Source organism: Ochotona curzoniae, unplaced genomic scaffold (assembly GCF_017591425.1).
Source record: "Ochotona curzoniae isolate NIBS_2020 unplaced genomic scaffold, NIBS_Ocur_1.0 contig_3432, whole genome shotgun sequence".
NCBI lineage: Eukaryota > Metazoa > Chordata > Mammalia > Lagomorpha > Ochotonidae > Ochotona > Ochotona curzoniae.
Window position 1 is genome coordinate 19,093,316 of NW_024465859.1, and position 22,122 is coordinate 19,115,437.

The 22,122-nt window shown below is 40.2% G+C and overlaps 1 protein-coding gene across 6 annotated transcripts in view; it reads left to right on the forward strand.

Moving 5' to 3' along the window:
* TTC17 (tetratricopeptide repeat domain 17) overlaps positions 1–22,122 on the forward strand; it is a 128,991-nt gene that overhangs the window by 12,278 nt on the left and 94,591 nt on the right. For 5 of the 6 annotated variants that reach the window (XM_040980130.1, XM_040980131.1, XM_040980133.1 and 2 more), the window contains exon 2: positions 21,803–21,892. The exons of the other annotated variant lie outside the window; for it this stretch is intronic. In XM_040980130.1, coding sequence (XP_040836064.1) covers positions 21,803–21,892 — 90 coding nt within the window. The remainder of the gene's footprint in view (positions 1–21,802; positions 21,893–22,122) is intronic. 6 annotated transcript variants of the gene reach the window in all.

The window sequence follows — 22,122 nt, forward strand, 5'->3', positions numbered from 1 at the left end:
GAAGTAGAGCAGCTGGGCCACGAACCAGCGCCCATATGGGATCCTTGCACTTGGAGGTAGAGAATTAGAGAGTTGAGCCATCATGCTGGGTCTAAAAAGCAATTACATTTTTTTGAAAAATGTATATGATCAGGGTTAGCATTATAGAATAATGGGTTTTAGCCACAGCTTGGAATGCCAGCATCCCTTTTTAGAGGACCAGTTTGAATCATGGCTTCTTTACTTCTTATCCAGCTCTCTTCCAATGCAACTGGGAAAGCAGCAGATGACTCGTACTTGGTGCCTTGCCACAAATGGTTTTCCTGGCTTCTGGTCAGACCTGTCTGCAGTGGCTGTTGGGGAATGCTTTGGTAGATGGATGATCTCTTTCTTCCTGTATTACCTCTGCAGCTCTGCTTTTAAATAAATAAATAAGTCTTAAAAAAATCTAGGGCCAGGTGCTGTGGCATAGTGGGTAAAGCCTTTGCCTACAATGCCAGCATTCCATCTGGACACTGGTTCAAGTCCCAGGTGCTCTACTGGCACTGGAAATACAGTAGAGGTTAGCCCAAATCCTTGGCCTCTGCACCCACATGGGAGCCCAGAAAAAGCTCTTGGTTTCTGGCCTCACACCAGCTTAACTCTGGCCTTTAGGACCTTTTACAGAGGGAACCAGCTAATGGAAGATTTGTCTCTATGTGTCTGTCCCAATAATTCTGGCTTTCAAATGAATAAACAAATAATTTTTTAAAGTGTTTGATCCTCAAAACTTTGTATTAGCCCAAGTGTACTTTTTGCTTTGAGATCTGGCGTTAGAATCTATACTGCACAGATCATATCCTGCCTGTCTGCCATGGTTTTCCTAAAATACTCAAGCTATTGTAAAATGAAAAGTGAAAGTCTCGTAACTGCCACAGTCTTTTCAATTTAATTAGTACTAACTACTCTCTGAGTGTAACTTTTGAAGAGAACTCACAAGGTTTTACATTTTGCATTTCTTGCAGTCATAGACTGGGGAAAGATTCTCATGTAGGTTATCAACAGTTGAGAATTGTGTTAAAAGCAAGGTAGTTGCAGGCATTTGGCCTTAGCTGCAGTTAACCCAGCACGTGGAATGCCTGCATCTCCTGCTTGAGTCCCTGAGTTCACGTTCTAACCCTGTTTCCGGTCAGTTTTCATTCTAATAGTCCCCCTAGGTGACAGCAGATGATGGCTTTAGTGGCTGAGTCCGTGTCACCCTTAAGAGAAACCTGTCTTGATAAATATGAAAAAACAAATTTTAAGGAGGGGAGAGAAGTTAATTCTTTACTGCAAAATACTTGGTGTATAGATTTCATTGAATATCATAATGATTGTTTTCACTTTTGTTTTCTCATTTTGTCTCAGTGTAAACCTGGTAGATACTGATTAAAGAAAGTAGATTGAGTGCAGTTAAACTCCTTGCTAAGAAATGGCAAAGTTTAAATTTAAGCTCAAATTTAATTATTCTACCCCGTTCCCTTTTCTGCAATTGTAGTTTCAGCTGTAAAAGAAATAGCAAAATAAAAGATTTTTTCAATTTTTAGAATTTTTATTACAGAGAACAGATTTCATATATTTCATAGATACAGTTCTGATATGATAACTAACCCTCTCCCTCCCCAATCTCTACCTCAATCCTATACTCCCTTTTTTTCTTTAATTTTTGAAAAGACAGTTTCAGTTCAGTGTACAGTCAGTCACAGGCTTAATTCACCACTGATCATAATGTTGAGTAGGAAGACCACATTTCCACAGGACTATAATGATCATATCTCAAGATGTCTGTTTTGTTTCCGTGCGTTTTTTTTTTTTTGGCATTGTTTATTAACTACCACACATCAGGGAAAAAAACTATAATATTTGTGGTTTTGGAACTGGTTTATTTCATTAAATGTGATTTCCAGTTGCAAAAGATCCATTTTGTTGCAAAAGACAGAATTTCATCCTTTTTATGGTGGAGTAGTATTCCATAGAGTGTATATACTACATTCCCTTTATCTGATTATCGATTGATGGACATGTAGATTGATTATGTTAGGTGTTGCTAGATGAGCTGCAACCAATGTGTTTGTGTTTGGGGGTCGGGTACAAGTAACTCTTTCATATTCTCATTTCATTTCCATTGGGTAAATTCCCAGGAGTGAGATGGCTGGCTCATATGGTAGATTTATTTTCAGATTACTGAATGATGTCCATATTGTCTTTCACAATGGTTGTACTAGTTTACAATCCCATCAGCAGTACATTAGGATACCTTTCCCTCCATATTACTACCAGCATTTACTGTTTTGTGATTTTTGGATGGTAGTCATTCTAACATGAGTGAAGAAACCTCATTATGGTTTTTAATCCGCATTTTCTTGAAGGCTGGTGATCTGAATATTTCTTCATATGTCTGTCGGGTGATTGTAGTTCATCCTTTGAAAAACGCATGTTTTGAACCTGGCTAATCTTTTCCTTGCAAGTGCTGAGATCCCATGTGGACACCAGTTTGTCTTCCAACTTCTCCGCTTCTCATCCAGCTCCCTGCTTGTGGCCTGGAAAAGCAGCAAAGTATGACCCAAAGCCTTGGAACCCTTCATCCACGTGGAAGACCTAAAAAAAGCTCCTGGCTCCTGGCTCCAAATGAGCTGAGCTGTGGCTGTTGCAGCCATTTGCCACATGAAGCAGTGAATGGGAAATCTTTGTTTTTCCTTTTCTCTGTAAATCTGCCTTTAGTATAAAAATAATTAAATGTTTTTTATAAATGCTTGTTTCGTTTCTTTGCCCATTTCTTAACTGAATAGTTTTTGTTTTGTTGATGTCCAGTTCCTTGAGATCTTTATAGATCCAGATATTAATCCTTAAATGAGTTACATGGTTTACAAATATTTTGTCACATTCTGTCAGTTGCCTTTTTACTCTGTTCTATTTCCTTTGCAATTCAGAGGCTTCTTAACTTGAATACACTCATTTATCTGTTTTTGTTGTCTTTGCTTCTGGTTTTTATTGTTGTTATTGTTTATTGGAAGTCCTTAGGTAAGCCAGTATCTTGCAAAGTTCCCCCAATGTTTTTCTCTAGTCATTTGATGGTAATCATGTCATGCATTTAGGTCTTTGATCCATTTGAAGTTGATTTTTGAATAAAATATAAGGTAGTGATCTCATTGTGTACTTCTGCATGCGTACATCCAATTCTCCAAGCACCATTTGCTGAAGAGACTGTCCTGTCTCTAGGACTTTAGCTTGTTTATCAAAGAGCAGTTGGTTGTAGATTAATTCTGGATTTCTGTTCTTTTCCACTGGTCTACAGGTCTCTCTTTCTGCCAGTACCAGCTAGACTGTTTTGATTATAACTGTCCTGTAGGGTGTTGTGAAATCTGATATTGTGATGCTTCCCACATTGTTTAAGATTTGTTGAAGATTGCTTTAGCTACTCAGGATTTCTTGTGTTTCCATATGAATTTTGAAACCTTTTTCTTTATCTAGATCTGAGAAGAATATCATAGGTATTTTGTTCAGAATCACATAGAATCTATAAATTGCTTTTGATAGTATGGACATTTTGATGACAATGATTCTACCAGTTTGTGAGCATGGAAGATTATTTCATTTTTAATGTCACTTTCTATTTCTTAAATGTTTTGTAATTTTCTTTACAGAAATCCCTTACGACCTTGGTTGAACTTATTCCAAGTTATTAAGAGTTTTTGTAGTTACTGTGTTTTTAAAAATTTATTTATTTTTCATTGGAAAGTCAGGTATTCAGAGAGGAGGACAGACAGAGGAAATCTTCCCTCTGATGGTTCACTCCCTAAGTGACCACAACGGCTGGAACTGAAGGGAGCCTGGCTGAAGACAGGAGCCAGGAGCCTCCTCCGGGTTCTCCTAACAGGCACAGGATCCCAAGGCTTTGGGCTATCCTCCACTGCTTTCTCAGGTCACAGGCAGGGAGCTGGATAGGAAGTATGGCTGCTGGGATTAGAACCAGCGCTGATATGAGATCCCGGCACGTTCAAGGTGAGGACTTTAACTATTAGTCCACCTTGCCAGACTCTGATCTTGCAATTTCTTTACCAACCATGGCATTGTCTGTGTATACAAAGAATTTTGATTGTTTTTGTGTTGATTTTGTATCCTCCAGTTTTATCAAACTGCTTTATAAATTCAAGTGGACTGTTAGTATTTTGATTCCCCTACATGTGGAATCCTGTCATCTGTAAGCAGGAGTTATTTGACTTCTTCTTTTCCAGTTGGTATCACTTTGAGCTTTTTTTTTTTTCCTAGCTAATGGTGCTGACTAAAACTTTCATGACTCTATTGAATAAAAGTGATGAAAGTGGACACCTTTGGTTTGTGATCTTGGTGGGGGTGCTTTCAACTTTCCTCATTTGATATGATGTTGGCCATGGTATGTCATATATTGCTTTGATTCTGTTGAGGAATTTTTCTTCCATTCTCAAATTGTTTAAAATTTTTGTCTTGGAAGGTCTTTATTTCAACATTCACTTATAAATGAGAGCTTTATTGAGTGCAGTATTGTGTGTTGACAGTTTTTTTCTCCTAGGCTTTGGAGTGTATCTCGATTCTGTGCTAGTCTGTAGGTTTCCCATGAGAAGTCAGCTGTCAGTCTAGAGATCCTCTGAAGGCAATCTCTCCTGCGTATTTTAGAATCTTAGGTTTTGCTGTTGAGAGCCTGATGCTAGTATGTCATGCTGGAGATCTTTTCTTGCCAGAGTCCAGCTCCAGCCGAGTTCGGAGCTCGGGAAGGGTGCGTGGAGTCGGCGATAAAGAAAGACACAGACACAGATGTTTGGTGCGTTCTCACAACAGCTCAGGAAAAAGCTGTCCTTTTTATTTACTCAAAACCCTTCTTAAGCTTCTGCACAAGCAACTATTCTATTTTTTTCTTTTCAAAATTAAGGGGGCATGTACAGATATTTGGTCACTCCGTTTGCACTTCAAGGCTAGGCAGGTGCTCCTAAAGATAATTTTGCAAAATATTGTATTCATATTCTTCAAAGCAAGCTATTGTTTATTCTTCAACAGCAGCCATGGAGCAACAGTCAGGACTCCAAGGCCAAGGCACCTGCTAATTAGTAGTACTTTCCCACCACATTTCTGCTTCGACAATTTTCCCATTACTTAATGGGAAAATAGGTTATGAGGGAAAAACCTAAAATTTAAAACAGAAACTTCAAATGTTAAATCCCCCTACAACTATAGACTCCTACAACCCCATAAACAATAAAGCAATAATCAAAAGCTTTTTTTAAAATAAAACATCCTTAATTCCTCTAACTAAAATTTATAAAAGCAGCTAAAACAATTACATTTTCTAGGCTCCAAAAAATTGCAAAGGCAGGCTAGCCTTTGAGATAACAATAACTATATTTATTGCCATAGCAGTTTCAGCTCTCACTCCCATCACATGCATTAATATATAGGATATTTTTAAGCCCCTTCCCAGAAGGTGTGCTACATGTCTGGGCCAAATTCCAAGACAATGGTTAAGTACCCAATAAGGTGTCCAAAAATGGCATGGGCTTAATTGTGCTCCTGTGTGTAAATTGTCAAAGGCCCACTCACCAAGACATTATCAGTGACATTAACTTTCAAGCTCACATCAGTGGCAAACAATGCCTGAATAGCTTACAGAATTCTTAGTGGGGTGCTTGAGTGTCCATGCAGCCAGGGGGTGAAACAGCGTCAGGGTGGTCAGAGAGAAATACACCGGGCCCTGCCAAACAGCTGGAAGCTCCCCCAGGCCCTGCCAAGCAGGGGAGCTGTTCTCTTCACACCTTTGTGCCATCCACATGGACCCCAGCATTTTCTGATCATGTTTATTAGGAGATCTTTTTGCTTCCTGTACTTGGATGTTCTTATCTGTAATTCATCAGTGTCTTCATCTTCACATTTTGATATTAAAGTGTTGCTGTGTTCCTTTGTGGAAGTCATTGTCTTTCTTGCTCATGTATTTTTTGCTCTTGTATTTCTGTATGTATTTTTAGGTGTTTTTGGAAACATTTGGTTTTCTTGGGTCTTTTGTCTTTGAACTATGCCTCTGTGTCCTGGTGGATTGTGTGCTGCTTCAGTGACTAGCCAAAGGTGTATGCTGGGTGGGGCCAGGGAGCACTGGTCAACGCTCACAGGTGGGGCAAGAGTCCAGGGTGGCACCGACCCACATCAGGTAAGTTAGATCTCCTTTGTTGGAGAGAAGGGCATGATCACGTCAAATGGGGTGATCACAACCTCACTTCCTCTCTGCTGAGGTGAGCTCACAGCGGGCACACCCTCCACCCGTGCAGGTGTGTTAACCACACCCACATGTGTGCAGTCCGCAGTGTGAATACAGAGCCCTCTGCAATCACCTCCCCAAGCAGTGAGGGAACCCTGACCATCCAGCGCTGAGCACAGTGACATTCTAGAGACCCAGCCTCACCCCCACAACGTATCATACAATCACAGAAACCTCATGGTCATAGCATACAGGGCTCCCGTGGTCACAGGGAGCGGGGGACAGTCAACTCATCCTCAGCCAGCTACTGTCATTGCTCTGCCTTGGCATTTTCAGTCTGGGTGCTCGTGATAGACTGAGGGGAGGGGAGCACCTCATGGGCATAAGTAGGTGCTCCACACCTTGCTGGTCCTCCAGGCCAGAATCATGAAGTCATTATCCCTCTGACAAAATCCCATGGTCACGTGACACATGCGCAAGCCACTGCAGCTTCTACTGATTAAAGTGGCACTTTCTGCCTGCTAGCTGCCAGGTGTTCTTGTAGGGAGTTAGGAAGCAAGCATTGCGTTCTCCCTTCCCTGGGATAGGTGGGTGTCCTGCACTGTACTGACGCTGTAGGCTGGATTCAAACTTAGTAAGGTTTGCAGAGTTCTCTCTCCGGCAACATCACTACTGGCACAGGCTGCCATATATTCCTCTCATATCCCAGAAGATATTGTCTCTTCCAACCCCCGGCTGCGTGAGTTGCTGCTGGTGCTCCTGTTTGCTTCTGCATGCTAACATTGCTGTACTGCCCCCCAGAGTCAGACTTTCTGTAGAACTTCTCAGCAACCCTCCTTTGGGAATACACTTAATCTATTGGTGATATCTTCCCATGGTCAAAATCAGCACATCCTTTCTTTATGTAGACATCTACAATCTCAGGGTTTTTTTTTTTTTAAGATTTATTTATCTTTATTGCAAAGTCAGATATACAGAGAGGAGGAGAGATAGAGAGGAAAACCTTCCATCTGATGATTCACTCCCCAAGCTGCTGCAATGACTGTAACTTAGCTGATTCAAAGCCTGGAGCCAGGAGCTTCATCTGGGTCTCCCACGTGGGTGCAGGGTCCCAAGGCCTTGGGCCATCCTCCACTGCTTTCTAGGCTATAAACAGGGAGCTGGATTGGGAAGTGTGGCTGCTGGGATTAGAACTGGTGCCCATATGAGATCCTGGTGCATACAAGGCGAGGATTTTAGCCACTACGCTATCATGCTGGCCCCTATAATCTCTTTTTGTTTGAAAGAGATTATAGAGTTTCCATTTACTGCTTTATTTTCCACATGTTCACAGCTGCCAAGACTGGACCAGGCCAAAGGCAGAAGTCTGCAGCTCAGTTCAGGTTTTCCGTGTGATTGGCAGGAACCTGACTACCTGGACAATCACCTGCTATCTCCTTGGATGTGCATTAGGAGAAGCTTGAGTGAAGCTGGGTCTTGAACCCAGGTGCTGCCATATGGGATGAAGGCATCTCAAGTGGCATCTTAGTGACCACACCAAAAGCCTAACGCACAAATTTATAATTGAGTTAAAAACTGTAAAATAGGTAATGATTATTGGAGAGCTTTTTTTTTTTCATCAAAACTACTTACCCTGTCATAAAATAAGCCATGAAAGTTTTGTAACTACCACAGCTTTTCCTGAACACAACACCAGGAACTGTTTTCTGCATCTTTTTCCCGAAAGTTTCTGGGTGATCACAAACTTTTTAAAACATGCAACCAGGAATGTTTTCTTTCATGACTATGTTTTAATCACCTCATAAATAAGATGACATAGACATCTGTTATCAGAAATAAAAAGCTACCTTTTCCTCTTTAGGACCAAGTACAGTTCTGTTGTATGAATAGTCGTCATTCATTTTGTCTCCTAGTGGCAGACATTTGATTGTTTCCAGATTTTTGCTTTCATAAACAACATTGTTGTAAGACAACATGTCTGTGGGGCTGGCACAATGGCTTAGCAGGCTAATCTTCTGTGTACAGTGCCAGCATTTCATGTGGGCACCAGCTCTAGTCCCAGCTGCTCCACTTGCAAACCAGCTCCCTGTTTATCGACTTGGAAAAGCAGTGCAGGATGCCCCAAAACTTTGGATTCCTGCAGCCATGTGAGAGACCTGGAAGAAGCTTGTGGCTTCTGGCTTCGAATTAGCTCAGCTCCTGCCATTCCAGCCATTTAGGCAATAAACGAACAAATTGAAAGATCCCTGTTTCTCTCTCTGTCTCTCCTCCTCTGTAAAAATAAAAATAAAAATAAATCTTAAAAAGAAGAGAGAGAACACGTTGGTGTTTATATCACTGAATGTTTCTCTGAGTATGTTAAATGCAAATTTGTAAATGGAATTACAATACCTTCCATTAGCTCACTTAGATGTTGCCAAACTGTCCTCCTTGAAGGACTATGTCAAGAGTGTTTGAAGGGGTTAACACCGGGGTGTAGCTGGTTAAGAATAGTATCTGAAAATGTTCTGCAGTTGGTCCCAGCATGATAGCTTAATGGCTAAATGCTAGCCTTTCATGCACTGGGATCCCATAAGGGCACTGGTTCATATCCCAACTGCTCCATTTCCCTTCCAGCTCCATGTTTTTGGCCTGGAAAGGCAGTAAAGGATGGTCAATGTCCTTGGGACCCTGCACCCGTATGGGGGACATGGAGAAGTCTCCTGGCTTTGGATCAGTTCAGCTTCGTCTATTGCAGCCACTTGGAGAGTGGACCGGTGGATGGAAGATCTTTTTCTCTGTATCTCCTTCTCCACTAAAAATAGGTCTTTAAGAAAATGTCCCACAGTCTTTAGGAAACTCTTTCAGAATCTGACTCTACTGAAGCACTGATTACCCCCTGCCCTTAGATGAGCTGCCGGGTGGACCTTGATTGAAGTAGGAACAAAAGGATACTGCTCTGATTTTCTTTATAGAAAAATTAAATCTTTGTGGTTAGTGTTTGTTTATCTTACACCTTGTGGGATCACAGTAAAAGAAATGAATTGTGATGAGTTCTTGTCCCACAGTTGATATCACTTATGTTTCAATGCGTCATCAGGCTGAACTGGATCTGTTAACTCTTTTTTTAGAGCAGGGATTTCCAACATGAAATAACAACTCATTCCCTGGATTTTGAGTTTGCTATCACATGAGTGTTGATAAAGCTGTTAAGGTTTAGTTGACACTGACTTTAGCATCCATTTTTAAGTACTTGGCTAACTGACTTCAAACTCCGTCTGTTTTATTCATCACCTTAATGCCTGGGATTATGTTGCACTTAAACTATTGCTGTTGTTAAAAATATAACAAACTTAGTAGCTTAAAGCAATACACATTTATTGTGTCTCAACAGAATGGTTAGAAGTCTAACTCTTACCTCTCGGGGCCAAAGTCTAGAAAGAGAGCAGTAGAGTTCATTTCCTTACCTTTTACAATTTTTAGCAGGTGACACAGCTCTTGGACAAGGTTTAATTTCATCTTCCAAACCAGCAATGTTGCATTCTTCTGAGCTTTCTTCTTTACTCACATACTTGGTCCTAGCTAGTCCATTTTTGGGGACTCTGCTTATACTGAACCCACCCATTTTTTAATCCCAGTTATGCTTTATCTCAGTTAAGATGATCTGATATATATATGACCTTAGTCACATATTGATGTTTTAATTGCCTTTTGCCATGTGACATGATGTATCGCTAATTCCAACGAGTAGAAAATGAGCATCTCTATTGCATCATTATTCTGCCTGCCACTATGCACAGTAGATATTTGCTGCCAGAACTTCAGTCGCTTCCGAGTCACATGCAAAGCAGGGCTCTCGCTGCACGGCTACATTTTCTCTGTATGTTTGCAAGAATATCACACTTATGTGCTTATCCATGACTTTACTTTGTCAGTTGCAGATTGTCTGTTTTAGTCATTGTGCTATTTGTATATTTCCTGATAACCTAAATTAGAAAATGTATACAGATTGAATTTTTATAAGATGCTCGTTTGTTGTTTGTGTTGGAAATGGTCGCTAACTTGCTTATTCATTAGGAAGACAGTGCTTGAAGTAAATGTTCCGGTAGAATTCGTTGCAACATTGTGAATGTTTCACTATGAAAAACTCCTGCAGGATATCCTTCAGTCAACTGAATTGAGTGTGTACATATACAGAAGTTTTTCAGGAACCATGAGAAATGAGAGAGCCAAAGCATTGAGGACAAACCTTTAGAAAACTGGAAGACGTGATGTAAGGCTGTGAACATTACTAGTTTTGCTGATCTCATATAGTTCAGTGTTTTCGGTAAAAGCTTTGTATGTACTGCACATTAAGATTTTGACAGTTGTCAAAAGGAATAAAGAATGGCCACTCAGGGTAAGAAGGTGTAGCTGAGAGTGAAAACAGAGCCATGAGACAAAGTCAAGTGAAGTGCAGAGCTGGAAAAAGAAAATCGCCAGACTGGTTGACTGAAGCTTCCTGGAGAGCACTGGAGAGAAGCAAATCTGCACAAAGAAAAGGTGTTGAAAATGCACGATGTTAAAGCCAGCAGCCCACGAGGAAGGTGAGCCCAGAAGAGCTACTGGAGGGCAACCCAACTCACAAACAAAGGACTGGTGAATTTGGAGCCAGCAAAAAGGGAACTCCTGGCAGGACCCCTCCACCTCAAAGAGAGTATGAGGCAAAATGCCATAGGACAAAACTCCAGATTGTCGCAGACCTGCTGCTGGGTGGCCAGCCCTTGGAGAATGAGCTACTGGAGGGAGATCTGGCAGAGGGTGGGGCTCAGGGAAGGAAGACAATACCCATCCCGCACCCAGAGTGCTTAACCCCTTGGAGAGATACTAGAGCCAACTGAGAGGGAGACACTGAGTCCTTGGGGAGCAGAGACGGGATCAGGACCAATTGTACAAATCTCAGAGTAAAACATAAGAAAAGCTCAGACTCATTCAGCTGGGCAAACATCAAGACCCAGCAGTCAAGGCCCAATACTGGGACCTTGAAGATCCACATGGCACACATACTTGAAGCAGGAACCACCTGGTCCCACACTTGAGCAGGCCATGGTAGCTCTGTAGCTGGGAAACTACTGGCAGAGCTAACTTTATGAATAGAACAGCAGTCTCAGCAGAGACATCAGCAATAAATCCGCAGACTCACTTGTTCCACAGACTGCAGGCAGGACTAGACAGAGAGGAACATCGCCCAAGTGGATAAGAAAAACATCCAGGGCAGCACTGACAGCAAAGGCTAAGGCTGAAGCTTCCCTACCCACAAATTTGGAAGCCATAAACACAACACAGACAAAAAATGGCTTGAAAAGAAAGCCCAAAGATCTGAAAGGTCATGAGAAAGGGAGACAGAAAACTAAGCAATGTAAATGAGGAAACCAGTGTTTCCCTCAAAAATGACCAGAAGACCATCTCAGTCTTAGAAATATAAGATGAATACATTGAGGATCTCTCAGACAAGTAATACAAAAATATCATAAAACTCTTCAGAGACAGTGAGAAACAAAGGCAAGGATTCAAGGAATTTAAGCAATATGTCACAACAGATGTGCAAACTATGAAACAGATCTGAACTGAAATCCTTGAACTAAAGAACACAATGCAGCAAAATAAAAAGGCAACAGAAAGCCTCTCCATTAGGGTGAATGAGGCAGAAGAAAGAATTTCAAAACTGGGAGATAACCTATTTGAGGACATGCAGTTAATCAGACATATGGAAGATAATCTGAATAAAGCTAAGAAAACAAATAATTAGAAATACTTAGAATAAATAGAAATATTTAGAGATAAAACAAATTATTAGAATATGAGATATCAGAATTATAGGAATTCCTGAAGGTGTGGAAAGAGAGGCAGGAATGCAGGAGTATTCAATGAAATTATAAAAGAGAACTTCCCAAGCACTGGAAACATAAGGGGAAACCAGAATACAGGAAGGGTAGAGAACCTAAACAGATTTGGTTCAAAAAAATCTTCAGGGCCCGGCGCAATGGCGCAGTGGTTAAGGTCCTCGCCTTGCACGCACGGGATCCCTTATGGATGCCGGTTCTAATCCTGGAGGCCCCTCTTCCCATCCAGCTCCCTGCCTGTGGCCCGGGAAAGCAGTCGAGGACGGCCCAAAGCTTTGAGACCCTGCACCCGCATGGGAGACCCGGAAGAGGCTCCTGGCTTCGGATCGGCATAGCATTGGCCGTTGTGCTCACTTGGGGAGTGAATCATCGGACGGGAGATCTTCCTCTCTGTCTCTGTCCTCTCTGTATATCCAATAAAAATAAAATAAATCTTTAAAAAAAAAAAGATCTTCATCCAGACACAACGTTGTCAAAGTTCTCTCAGCTGAAGTAAAGAGTACTGGAACAAGCACATAAAAAGGATCAGATAACATACAAAGGAAAATCAATTAGGCACACTATTGACTTCTCAGAAGAGACCCTTCAAGCAGGAAAAGAATGGAGTGACATTTTCCAGATCCTAAAACACAAAAGCTGTCAACCCAGATTTTATGCAGCAAAGCTCTCATTCATATTTGAAAATGAAATAAAATATTTCCACGGCAAAAAGAAGCTAGATACTTTGCTAATACTAAGCCAGCCCTAAGCCAACACTCAGCCAGCTCAAAAATGTGCTGAAGAGAGAAAGAAGTTAGTCACATTCAATGACAGCAGAATGGAAGTCCTCCCTATCAAAGTACACCAAAGAAATGGGAGTTAAACAGAGATCCCAACACAAGAGCGACAGGACCCAATCACAACCTATCAGTATTAACTTTGAACATGAATGACTTAAACTCATCAATCAAATGACCTAGATTAACAGAATGCATCAAAAAGCATCACCCATCAATCTGTTGCCTACAAGAGATACATCTAATCAACAAAGATAAACAGACACTGAAAGTGAAACAATGGAAAAGAATATTTCATGGCAACGTAAAGGAAAAAGAGCCAGTGTAGCATTTCTGACATCAGATGATAGACTTCAATGTGAAAAGCACTGAAGGAGATGAAGAGGAACACTACTTAATGATAAAGGGATCTATCCAGCTAGAAGAAATAGCAATAATATATACACACTGAATACAAGGGCGCCTAGCTACATGAAACAATTATTGACAGACCTAAAATTTAAAAAAAAAAAAAAAAGAAAGAAAAAAGGTATTGGCAGACCCAAGGGTAAATATAAATGCCAGTACAATAATAGTGGGGGACCTTAATACCCTGTTAACATCAATGGACAGATCAACGAGACAAATTCAGCAAAGCAGCAACAGATCTCACACAGAAAATAAAACAAATGAGCTTAATTGATATTTACAGAACCTTCCATTCCATAGACATTGAATATGCATTTTTTTCAGACTATTAGAAGAAAATGTAGAAAATGCTGTACAAGATACAGGCGTAGGCAGACTTCCTGGAAAAATCATCAAAAGTGCAGGCACTCAAGACCAAAATAAACAAATGAATCTACATTAAACTAAGAAGCTTCTGCACAGCAAAGGAAACAATCAGCAAAGTAAAGAAGCAACTAACAAACTGGGAGAAAATCTGCACACTACACAACATAAGGGGGCTAACATCCAGAGTATACGAAGAACTCCAGAAACACAGTAACAATAAAACAAACAAACCAGTTAGCAGATGGGAGGAGGAAATGAACATTTTTCAGAGGAACAAATCCACATGGCTAACAGACATATAAAAGGTTGCTCAAGCTCTAGCAATAAAGAATTTTCAAATGGAAACCACACTGTGGTTCCATTCAACACCAGTGAGAATGGCACACGCTCAGAAAATTACCAACACAACCTGTTGGCAGGGAGGTGGAGTAAAAGTATCCTACTCCACTGCTGGTGGGACTATAGACTGGTCAGCCACTTTGGAAGTCAGTGTGGAGAATACTCAGGAAACTGAAAGTTCACCTAACCATATGACCCAGCAATCCCACTGCTGGGAATATATCCAAAAGAGCTGATACATACACATGAGAAAGCAACCTGAACCATTATATTCATTGCAGCACAATCAACAATCAACAGAAACATGGAAACAATCATGATGTCCATTGAAGGAGGAATGGATAAAGAATCTGTGGTACATCTACTTTATGGAATATGACTCAGCTATTTAAAATGAAATAATATCGTTTGCAACCAAATGGTCCAGGTTGGAGACCATTATGTTCAATGAAATGAGCCAATCCCAAAAGGATAAATATCACATGTTCGCTCTAATATAAGACAGTCTACATCAAGAATGCAAAAAAGAACTAAATTAAACAAACATACACTTATAATCTCACAAAGTTGTAATGGATCCCAGAGTACCAGAAATCAAAGAAAATGGACAGAAGGCATCTCTACAACTGAAAAAAAGTACATACCCAATGAGACTTCTAAATATACCTAGACAACAGAATATTAAACTTTCTATCTTTGCCTACGCCAACAGTGTCATGACCCACATAAAGAGCAGAAAGTTGGAGTCAAATAACACTTGATAGACCAGTTTACTATAAAACACAAGGGAAATGGAGGAGAGATGTTATAAATGTCGTTTTATATCATGGGATTTGAGAAGATTTTTTATTTTCTTTTTCATTTCTTCAGCAACATATTGGTCATGTTATTTAACTTTATCTTTGTTGTAAATCTTTTATTACTGTTCCTGTTGTTGACTTTGGTTTATGGCTTTTCATTTAAGGGGAAGTATAGTAACTGCAATAGAAACTGTCATAACCAGTTGTGAAGATGCAATGCAGTATGCCTCTCTACTTCCAAACCAAAGATGAACTCCCAAAGAAACTGTTAAATCTGTCTTGACAGTAGGATGCTGCCATTGTCCATACCTACAATTAAATACCACAATTTAAATTCCTGTCCTCCACTGCTTTCCCAGGCCACAGGTAGGGAGGTGGGTGGGAAGTGGAGCACACTCCAGCCTCATCCCTCCATCAGCTTCTTAAGCACCAAGTTAATTCTCACCCTGTTTCCAGGCTCTTACAATGTTAAGTCTTTTCCTTCAAACTGCTCATCAGCCAAATGATTTGGCTCAGATTATGTTTGTTTGGTGGAACCATTCTTCTCTTGAACTGTGTAGCACATTTCTGTATTGTTTGTTGTATTGTTTAATTACAGTATGTGTTTTCCACAATGTTTCTGTATTTCTCCCCTTTAACATGTTGTAAGGTACACTCGGACACTTAATGTGCTACTGATAACTAGATGATCACTGTGATGCCACATCGGTTAGATATTCCTCCTCATTCTCCTGAGACAGTATCAGTCCTCCGGAAGACCTGGAAGGGAGGGAAGTAGCTAAGCTACCAACGATCAGAAACCAATTAGGTTGTCAGCTGGGCTAGGACTAGTTGAGTGACTAGTCCTAGGCTTCTGCTTTCTCCTTTATAAGCCAAGGGTACTCAACAAAATCATTTCTGAAGTTCCCAACTCCATAGTTTTTTCTCTTTTTGTTGTCATTGTTAAAGATTTATTTGTTTTTATTTGAAAGGCAGATTTACCAAAAGGAAAAGAGATATTCTCTAACTGCTGGTTATTTCCCCAAATGGCTGCAATGGCTGGAGCTGAGCTGATCACCCATGTGGGTGTGGTGTCCCAAAGCTTTTTCCCAGGCCAAAAGCAGAGAACTGGATGAGAAATGGAGCATCTGGGACTGGAACTGGTGCCCATATGGGATGCTGGCACTTGCAGGAGGAGAATTAGCCAGTTGAGCCATTGTTCCAGCCCAACCTACATTTTCACATTCTACCTTTATGGAAGTTATCACACTGTCACGAAAGGATTGCTTCCCAGGTGGGTTGGTACTTCTGAAGGCTGACATTCTGGTGAATGAAAGGATCCGTCTTTCAGTTCTCTGTATGAATGCTGACTCACCCCAGGAAGGAAATAGTTCTAAGTGAAGTGGCAAACAAAAGCTTTTAAACTGTTAGCGTATCAGTTTGCAGTGGCTACCTCCAAGCAGTTAAGCTGTTCACTGTAGCATTGGGAGATTTAGTCCTCTCTGTCCTCATGCCACTTGATTCTAACAGTTAATTTTACTTTCTAATTGTAAGCTAAGTGTATTCCTATAAAAGCTGGCACTAGGTTATACATGCTCATCCTCCACCTGTAGTGCCAGCGACAATATGGGTGCCAGTTCATATCCTGGCTGCTGCACTTCCAGTCCAGCTCCCTGCTATGGCCTGGGAAAGCAGCAGAGGATGGCTCAAGTCCTTGGAACCTTACATCCATGTTGGAAACCTGGAGGAGGCTCTAGGCTCTAGGCCTTGACCAACTCAGTTCTAGCCATTGTGTTTGGGAAGTGACCCAACAGATTGAAGACCTCTCCTTATCTCTAACTCTACCATTTTTTCTTATAAAAATATCATTTATATGCTATCAAAAGTACAATAAAAATTCAACTCCCAATTTCAGAGATATTGGTTAGTCAATAATATTTATGTTAGGATTATTTCAATACACATACAAGATTTTTAAAAGATTTATTTTTATTGGAAAGGCAGATATACAGAGAGAACAGTCTTCCATCTGCTGATTCACTCCCCAAGTAACCGCAGTGGGCAGAGTTGAGCCTATCCAAAATTAGGAGCCCTGAGCTTCTTCCAGGCCTCCCACGCAGGTGCAGGGTCCCAAGGCTTTGGGCCGTCCTCCACTGCTTTCCCAGGCCACAGACAGAGAGCTGGATGGGAAGTGGGGCTGCTGGGACACAAACTAGTGCCCATACGGAACCCTGACACATGCAAGGGAAGGATTTAGCCACTCAAATGTTGCGCCAGGCCCACACAAATTTTTTTTAAAAGCTTTCAAAAGCTTGGGCAAAAGACCTTGAGAAAAATATTCAAAAATTTCCAGATAGTATCAATACTTCTGTATTATAGCTTTGGGGGGGAATATTTGGGCAGATTCTGAGTGTTACAGATACAGTTTTATTCAGGACTCAAACTGTATAAAAATGACAGGTTCTTGTCTATCTTGGTTGTTCTGTTTCTACCCCTTTCTCAGGTCACCTATGAATACTAAAAGACTAGTGTCATGTTGCTCAAACAAAAACTCTCCATCATTCTCTCGAGGTTCGGCTTACCTTGCTCGGTTAATGTTCAATCTCAGGGGTGATCACAATGACCAAGGGGAAGGAAGACTCCACTGACCAGGGCTTCCTACTTGAGGACGGAAGCAGGAGGGGTACTTTCTCCACAAGAAGGGGATTATGGATACTGGGAAGTTAGAACTATAAATACTCATTCACTAAGCACGCTGTTTCAGGCTTTACATAGGGTGAAACCTTCGTGGATTTGAAGGTTTTGTTTCCCATCGTTTGACACAATATTAAATATTATAAAATTCTAAACAGAAAATTTAAAATACCTGTCCTTAGTTTCTATCTTACAATGATTTTTTTTTTTTTTTAAGGTTGGTGCTGTGTTGAGCAGGTAAAGCCACTGCCTGCTATGTCAGCATGCTGTATTGGCTCTGATTGACTAGCCAGCTGCTCCACTTACGATCCAGCTCCCTGCTAATGTGCCTTAGAAATCAGCAGGGGATGACCCAAATGCTAATGCCCTTGCACTCACATGAGAGGTTGAGAAGAAGTTCCTGACTACTGGTTTCAGATCAGTCAAGCTCCAGATACTGCAGCCACTGGGGGAGTGAAACTGTGCCTGGAAGATCTTTCTCTGACTCCCTCCCATCTCCTGTCCTGCCCTTTCTGTGTCCCTCCCTCTCTTGTTGTCCTCCTCTGTCTCCCTCTAACACTGCCTTTCAAGTGAATAAATTAATTTTTAAAAAGATTTTTTATTTTAAACAATTTAAATAAAAATTATGTATATTAAAGAGTGCCATGTGGTATATTGATACACTTAGACATTGTTTAGTGTCCAGTCGGGGTAAATGGAGTCTTTCAAGAATTTAATATTTTGTATTTTCTAGTTTGTTCTTTTAAACAGTGAAGTGTAAAGCACATTAACATCTGTAGCTACTCAACTGTGTATTACGACTGCAAAACTTTTTCTAACTCTAACCTAATACCCACTAATCAACCATTTGGCATCTCTCTCTTCTTTCCTCAGCCTCTGGTAACCACCAATGTAATGTGTTTAAATTTTGCTTATCTATTCGCTTATTTATTGGAAAGGCAGAATGACAAAAGGAGGAGCGAGAGACAGAAGTGTAAATGGGAGAAGGAGAGAGCAAGACAGATTTTACCTGCTACTTCACTCTGCAAATGCCCACAGCAGCCCAGATTGATCCAGAAGCTTGGAACTCCAGCCATGTCTCCCATGGGTAGCAGGGACACTGAGCCATCACCTGCATACTCGCCACCATTATATTTTTTCCATGAAATATTTTTTTTTCAGACTCCACATATGAGTAAGATTGTGTGATAGTCATCTGTCTGGAATTGGCTTTTTCACTTAGCATAATAACCTCTAGTTACAGCCATGTTGTTCCAAATGGCAAATGTTTGCTTTTTCGTGGCTGGGTGATATTCCACTGTGTTTCAGTACCACATTTTCTGTTCATTAGTGAGTGAGCACATAGTGTATTTTCCATTTCTTGGCTTTTACAATAGTTCTGCACTGAACACGGGAGTGTAGATATCTTTGTCAGATGGACCTCCTTTTCCTTGGATATATGCCCAGGAGTAGCATTGTAAAAAAAAAAAGGATAGCTTTGTTTTTACTCTTTCCAGGACCTTTCATACTGTTTTCCAAAATGGTTGTACTAATTTTCATTTCCTCCACTGGTGTGCACAGGTTCCCTTTCTTCCACATTCTCATCAACACTTTTTGTCTTTTGTCTTTTCGATAATGGCCATCAAATTGGAATGAAATTGTGGTTTTGAATTGTACTTCCTTGGCGATAAGTGCTGTGGCCATTCTTTTTTATGAATCTTTTATTATTATTATTATCATTTTATGACAAAGTTCCAAAGGCCCTGACATTTTCCTTACCCCCTCCTCACATCCCCCCACACATACACTCACTGAATTCTCCCATATTATTACAACAACATAGTTCTCCATAAACAATCATGAGTCCATCATTGTGGACATGGACAATGGCAAGAGTCCAGCATCCCATTGTCAAGACACATCTAACAGTATCACTGAGCGTCCATCCCCAATCTGGAAGTAGAGATGCACACTGTACTGTATCCTCACATCTGGACATGTCGGTCTCCACTACACAATCACTATAATTCACCCCAAGCCAAAAGCCATAACAAAATCAACAACAGGAAGAAAAATAGAAATTTAGAATGCCATGAAGTTAAACACTTGGTCAGTTTTTCCAAGAATTACACATTTTGCTCCAAAATATATCTCAAATTTCTTTGCTTAAGTAGAGCAAATGAAAATAATTCTTTTTTATGATTCATATCATTATGAATATCATTTACTATGCTGTGCAACAATTGCAGTTTATAGGAATGTTTGATGAAAAAGTCATAAATTACTTTGAGAACTCTGGCTTGCATTATGTCTTGCTAAACATACTTTTAATTTTTGGGCCCGCAAGTGGTTAAAGGTCGTCGCCTTGCATGCCCGGGATCCCATATGGGTGCAGGTTCTATCCCAGCAGCCCCGCTTCCTTTCCAGCTCCCTGCCTGTGACCCGGGAGAGCAGTCGAAGACGGCCCAAAGCTTTGGGACCCTGCACCCGCGTGGAAGACTGGAAAGAGTCTCCTGGCTTTGGATCGGCATAGCATCGGCCATTGCGCTCACTTGGGGAATGAATCATCGGACGGAAGATCTTCCTCTCTGTCTCTCCTCTCTGTATATCCACCTTTCCAATAAAAAATAATAAAAATAAATCTTTAAAAAAAACCATACTTTTAATTTTTGCCCTGGGTTTGTGGCAACCTCTTTTAAATGCTAAATGATTAAAGGCATCTTACTATTCCTTTAAATATTGTTTGTATCATAGGAGTGCATAGGCTCATGTTAACTCGAGATTGGCCTGGCTTTTTAAGACACTTCATGCACCTTTACTGTTTAAATGCATTCTCTAACGTTTACAGTTATCAAATCTTTCACAATCCTCTCTCATAATCTTTTAAGTAGGAGAAATATTCAAAAGGAAATTCAAATTGTCATTTACCAGTGACAATGATTGTAAACTCTCAAATTTTAAGAACTTGAAGATAATTCAGGATATTTGTCAAGCTGTAGATCTTCTGCAGCCCACTGCTCTCTGGCAGCGAGCCTGCCACTACTGTCACTTCAGAAAGGGAAACACAGCTGTTAGGAGGCTCCCTTTGTGCTAATTTATATTTGTAATTTGTCTTTAACTGAACTAAAAGCTTCGGGGAAATGGAATTTACCTCTTCATAGCTGAATGCTGGACAGACCCATATTATCCAAAAATGTTAAAATCCTGGTTACCTAGTAATGTTTTAATCTAAAATTAAGCTTATACTTGAGCTATTTCAGTAATGTAAATCTCCTGTCCTATTTTTTTGTTTGCTTATTGCAGTTCTCCCACATATCATGTGAATAAATTAGTTAGGTGTTTTGGAATGGAAATTCATACGGTTGCGTTCTTTTCTCCTCTCCTCCATTTTTTGGTTTTCCTAAAAACTTGATTTAAAGTATTTAAAATTAAAGTATTTTTTGTAAAATTAAAAAGTATTTAAATACTTCAAATCAAATCATGTATCAACTCTATTTCTCTCATGGCCTGGGAATTCTTTGGCTTCCCTATTAAAACTTTTATAGTCTGGTCACTGACTGTAGCTGTTGCATTTTCCTTCATTAGACATTGAGTGAGTCAGTGAGTCCCTTCTTTTCTTGGTGGACTTAGATTCCTTCTAATCTTTGCTGCAGTCAGAAGTGTTGTGGTGAGCATTTGTATGTCTGACCTTGTCTACTTGTTTATGAAGGTGTGTGGGATCATATTCTATAGTTCATTTCCCCAATCAAGGATTACATATTGTTTAACATTTCAGTGTATTTTGTGAATTGACCCCCAACAATGAGAACCCATTTAGAAACCTGTTGTGGGTATATGACAGTTCATTTTTCCTACATCTGCAACAATATAGTTTCTTGATTTATTGATTTAGACAACAGGAGCTGTCTAAATCTTTTTGTATTATCTTTTGTATTATCTTTGTTTTGCTTCTATGAAGATCCTTCAAAAATAGGTGTTTCATATCTTTCTTTTATGTTTACAAGCTATTCCGGTATGGCATATGCAATCAGAACAAAACAATCCTGTTTTTATTACTACAGTTATGAAATACCTTTTAAGGAAGTTAATTCTGAATTCATTGCAAATATCTTTCTTGAATATTTGTTGTATGACCAGTCAAATTTGGGTTTTCAGTGTAGATTTCAAAACTCCTTCAGTTTGAAGTTCAAGGGGTAACTACTGAATTTGCTTAAGTTTACATGGGATAACTTTTCAAATACCCTTCTTGAGTTTTATTGAATATTTAGCACATTATAATGATACGTAAACAGTCATTTAAAACATTAAAGTATTAATGCATGCTAACACTGATGAAATCTCCTTATTTTCTGTATTTATTACTTATTGTTTGCTTGCTTGCAGGTAGATTCACCAATGAACCTGAAACATCCCCATGACTTAGTCGTATTGATGCGACAAGAAGCCACAGTAAACTACCTCAAGGAATTGGAGGTGAGACAGCTCGGCTTGCCGTGCGGGGCTGAAGCTCGGTGGCTTTCACCACAACACGAGGGTGCAAAGAAAAGCTATATCCTGTGTCTTAATTTGAGCATTCGTAAGAGAAACAGGCTGTCCTAATATGACTTTGTCACTATTGACTCACTTATCCTTGAACAATTTCTGTGTTTCAGTTTGTCCATCAAGTAGGAAGAAGATATAATCTCAGAATATTCATAGAAGAA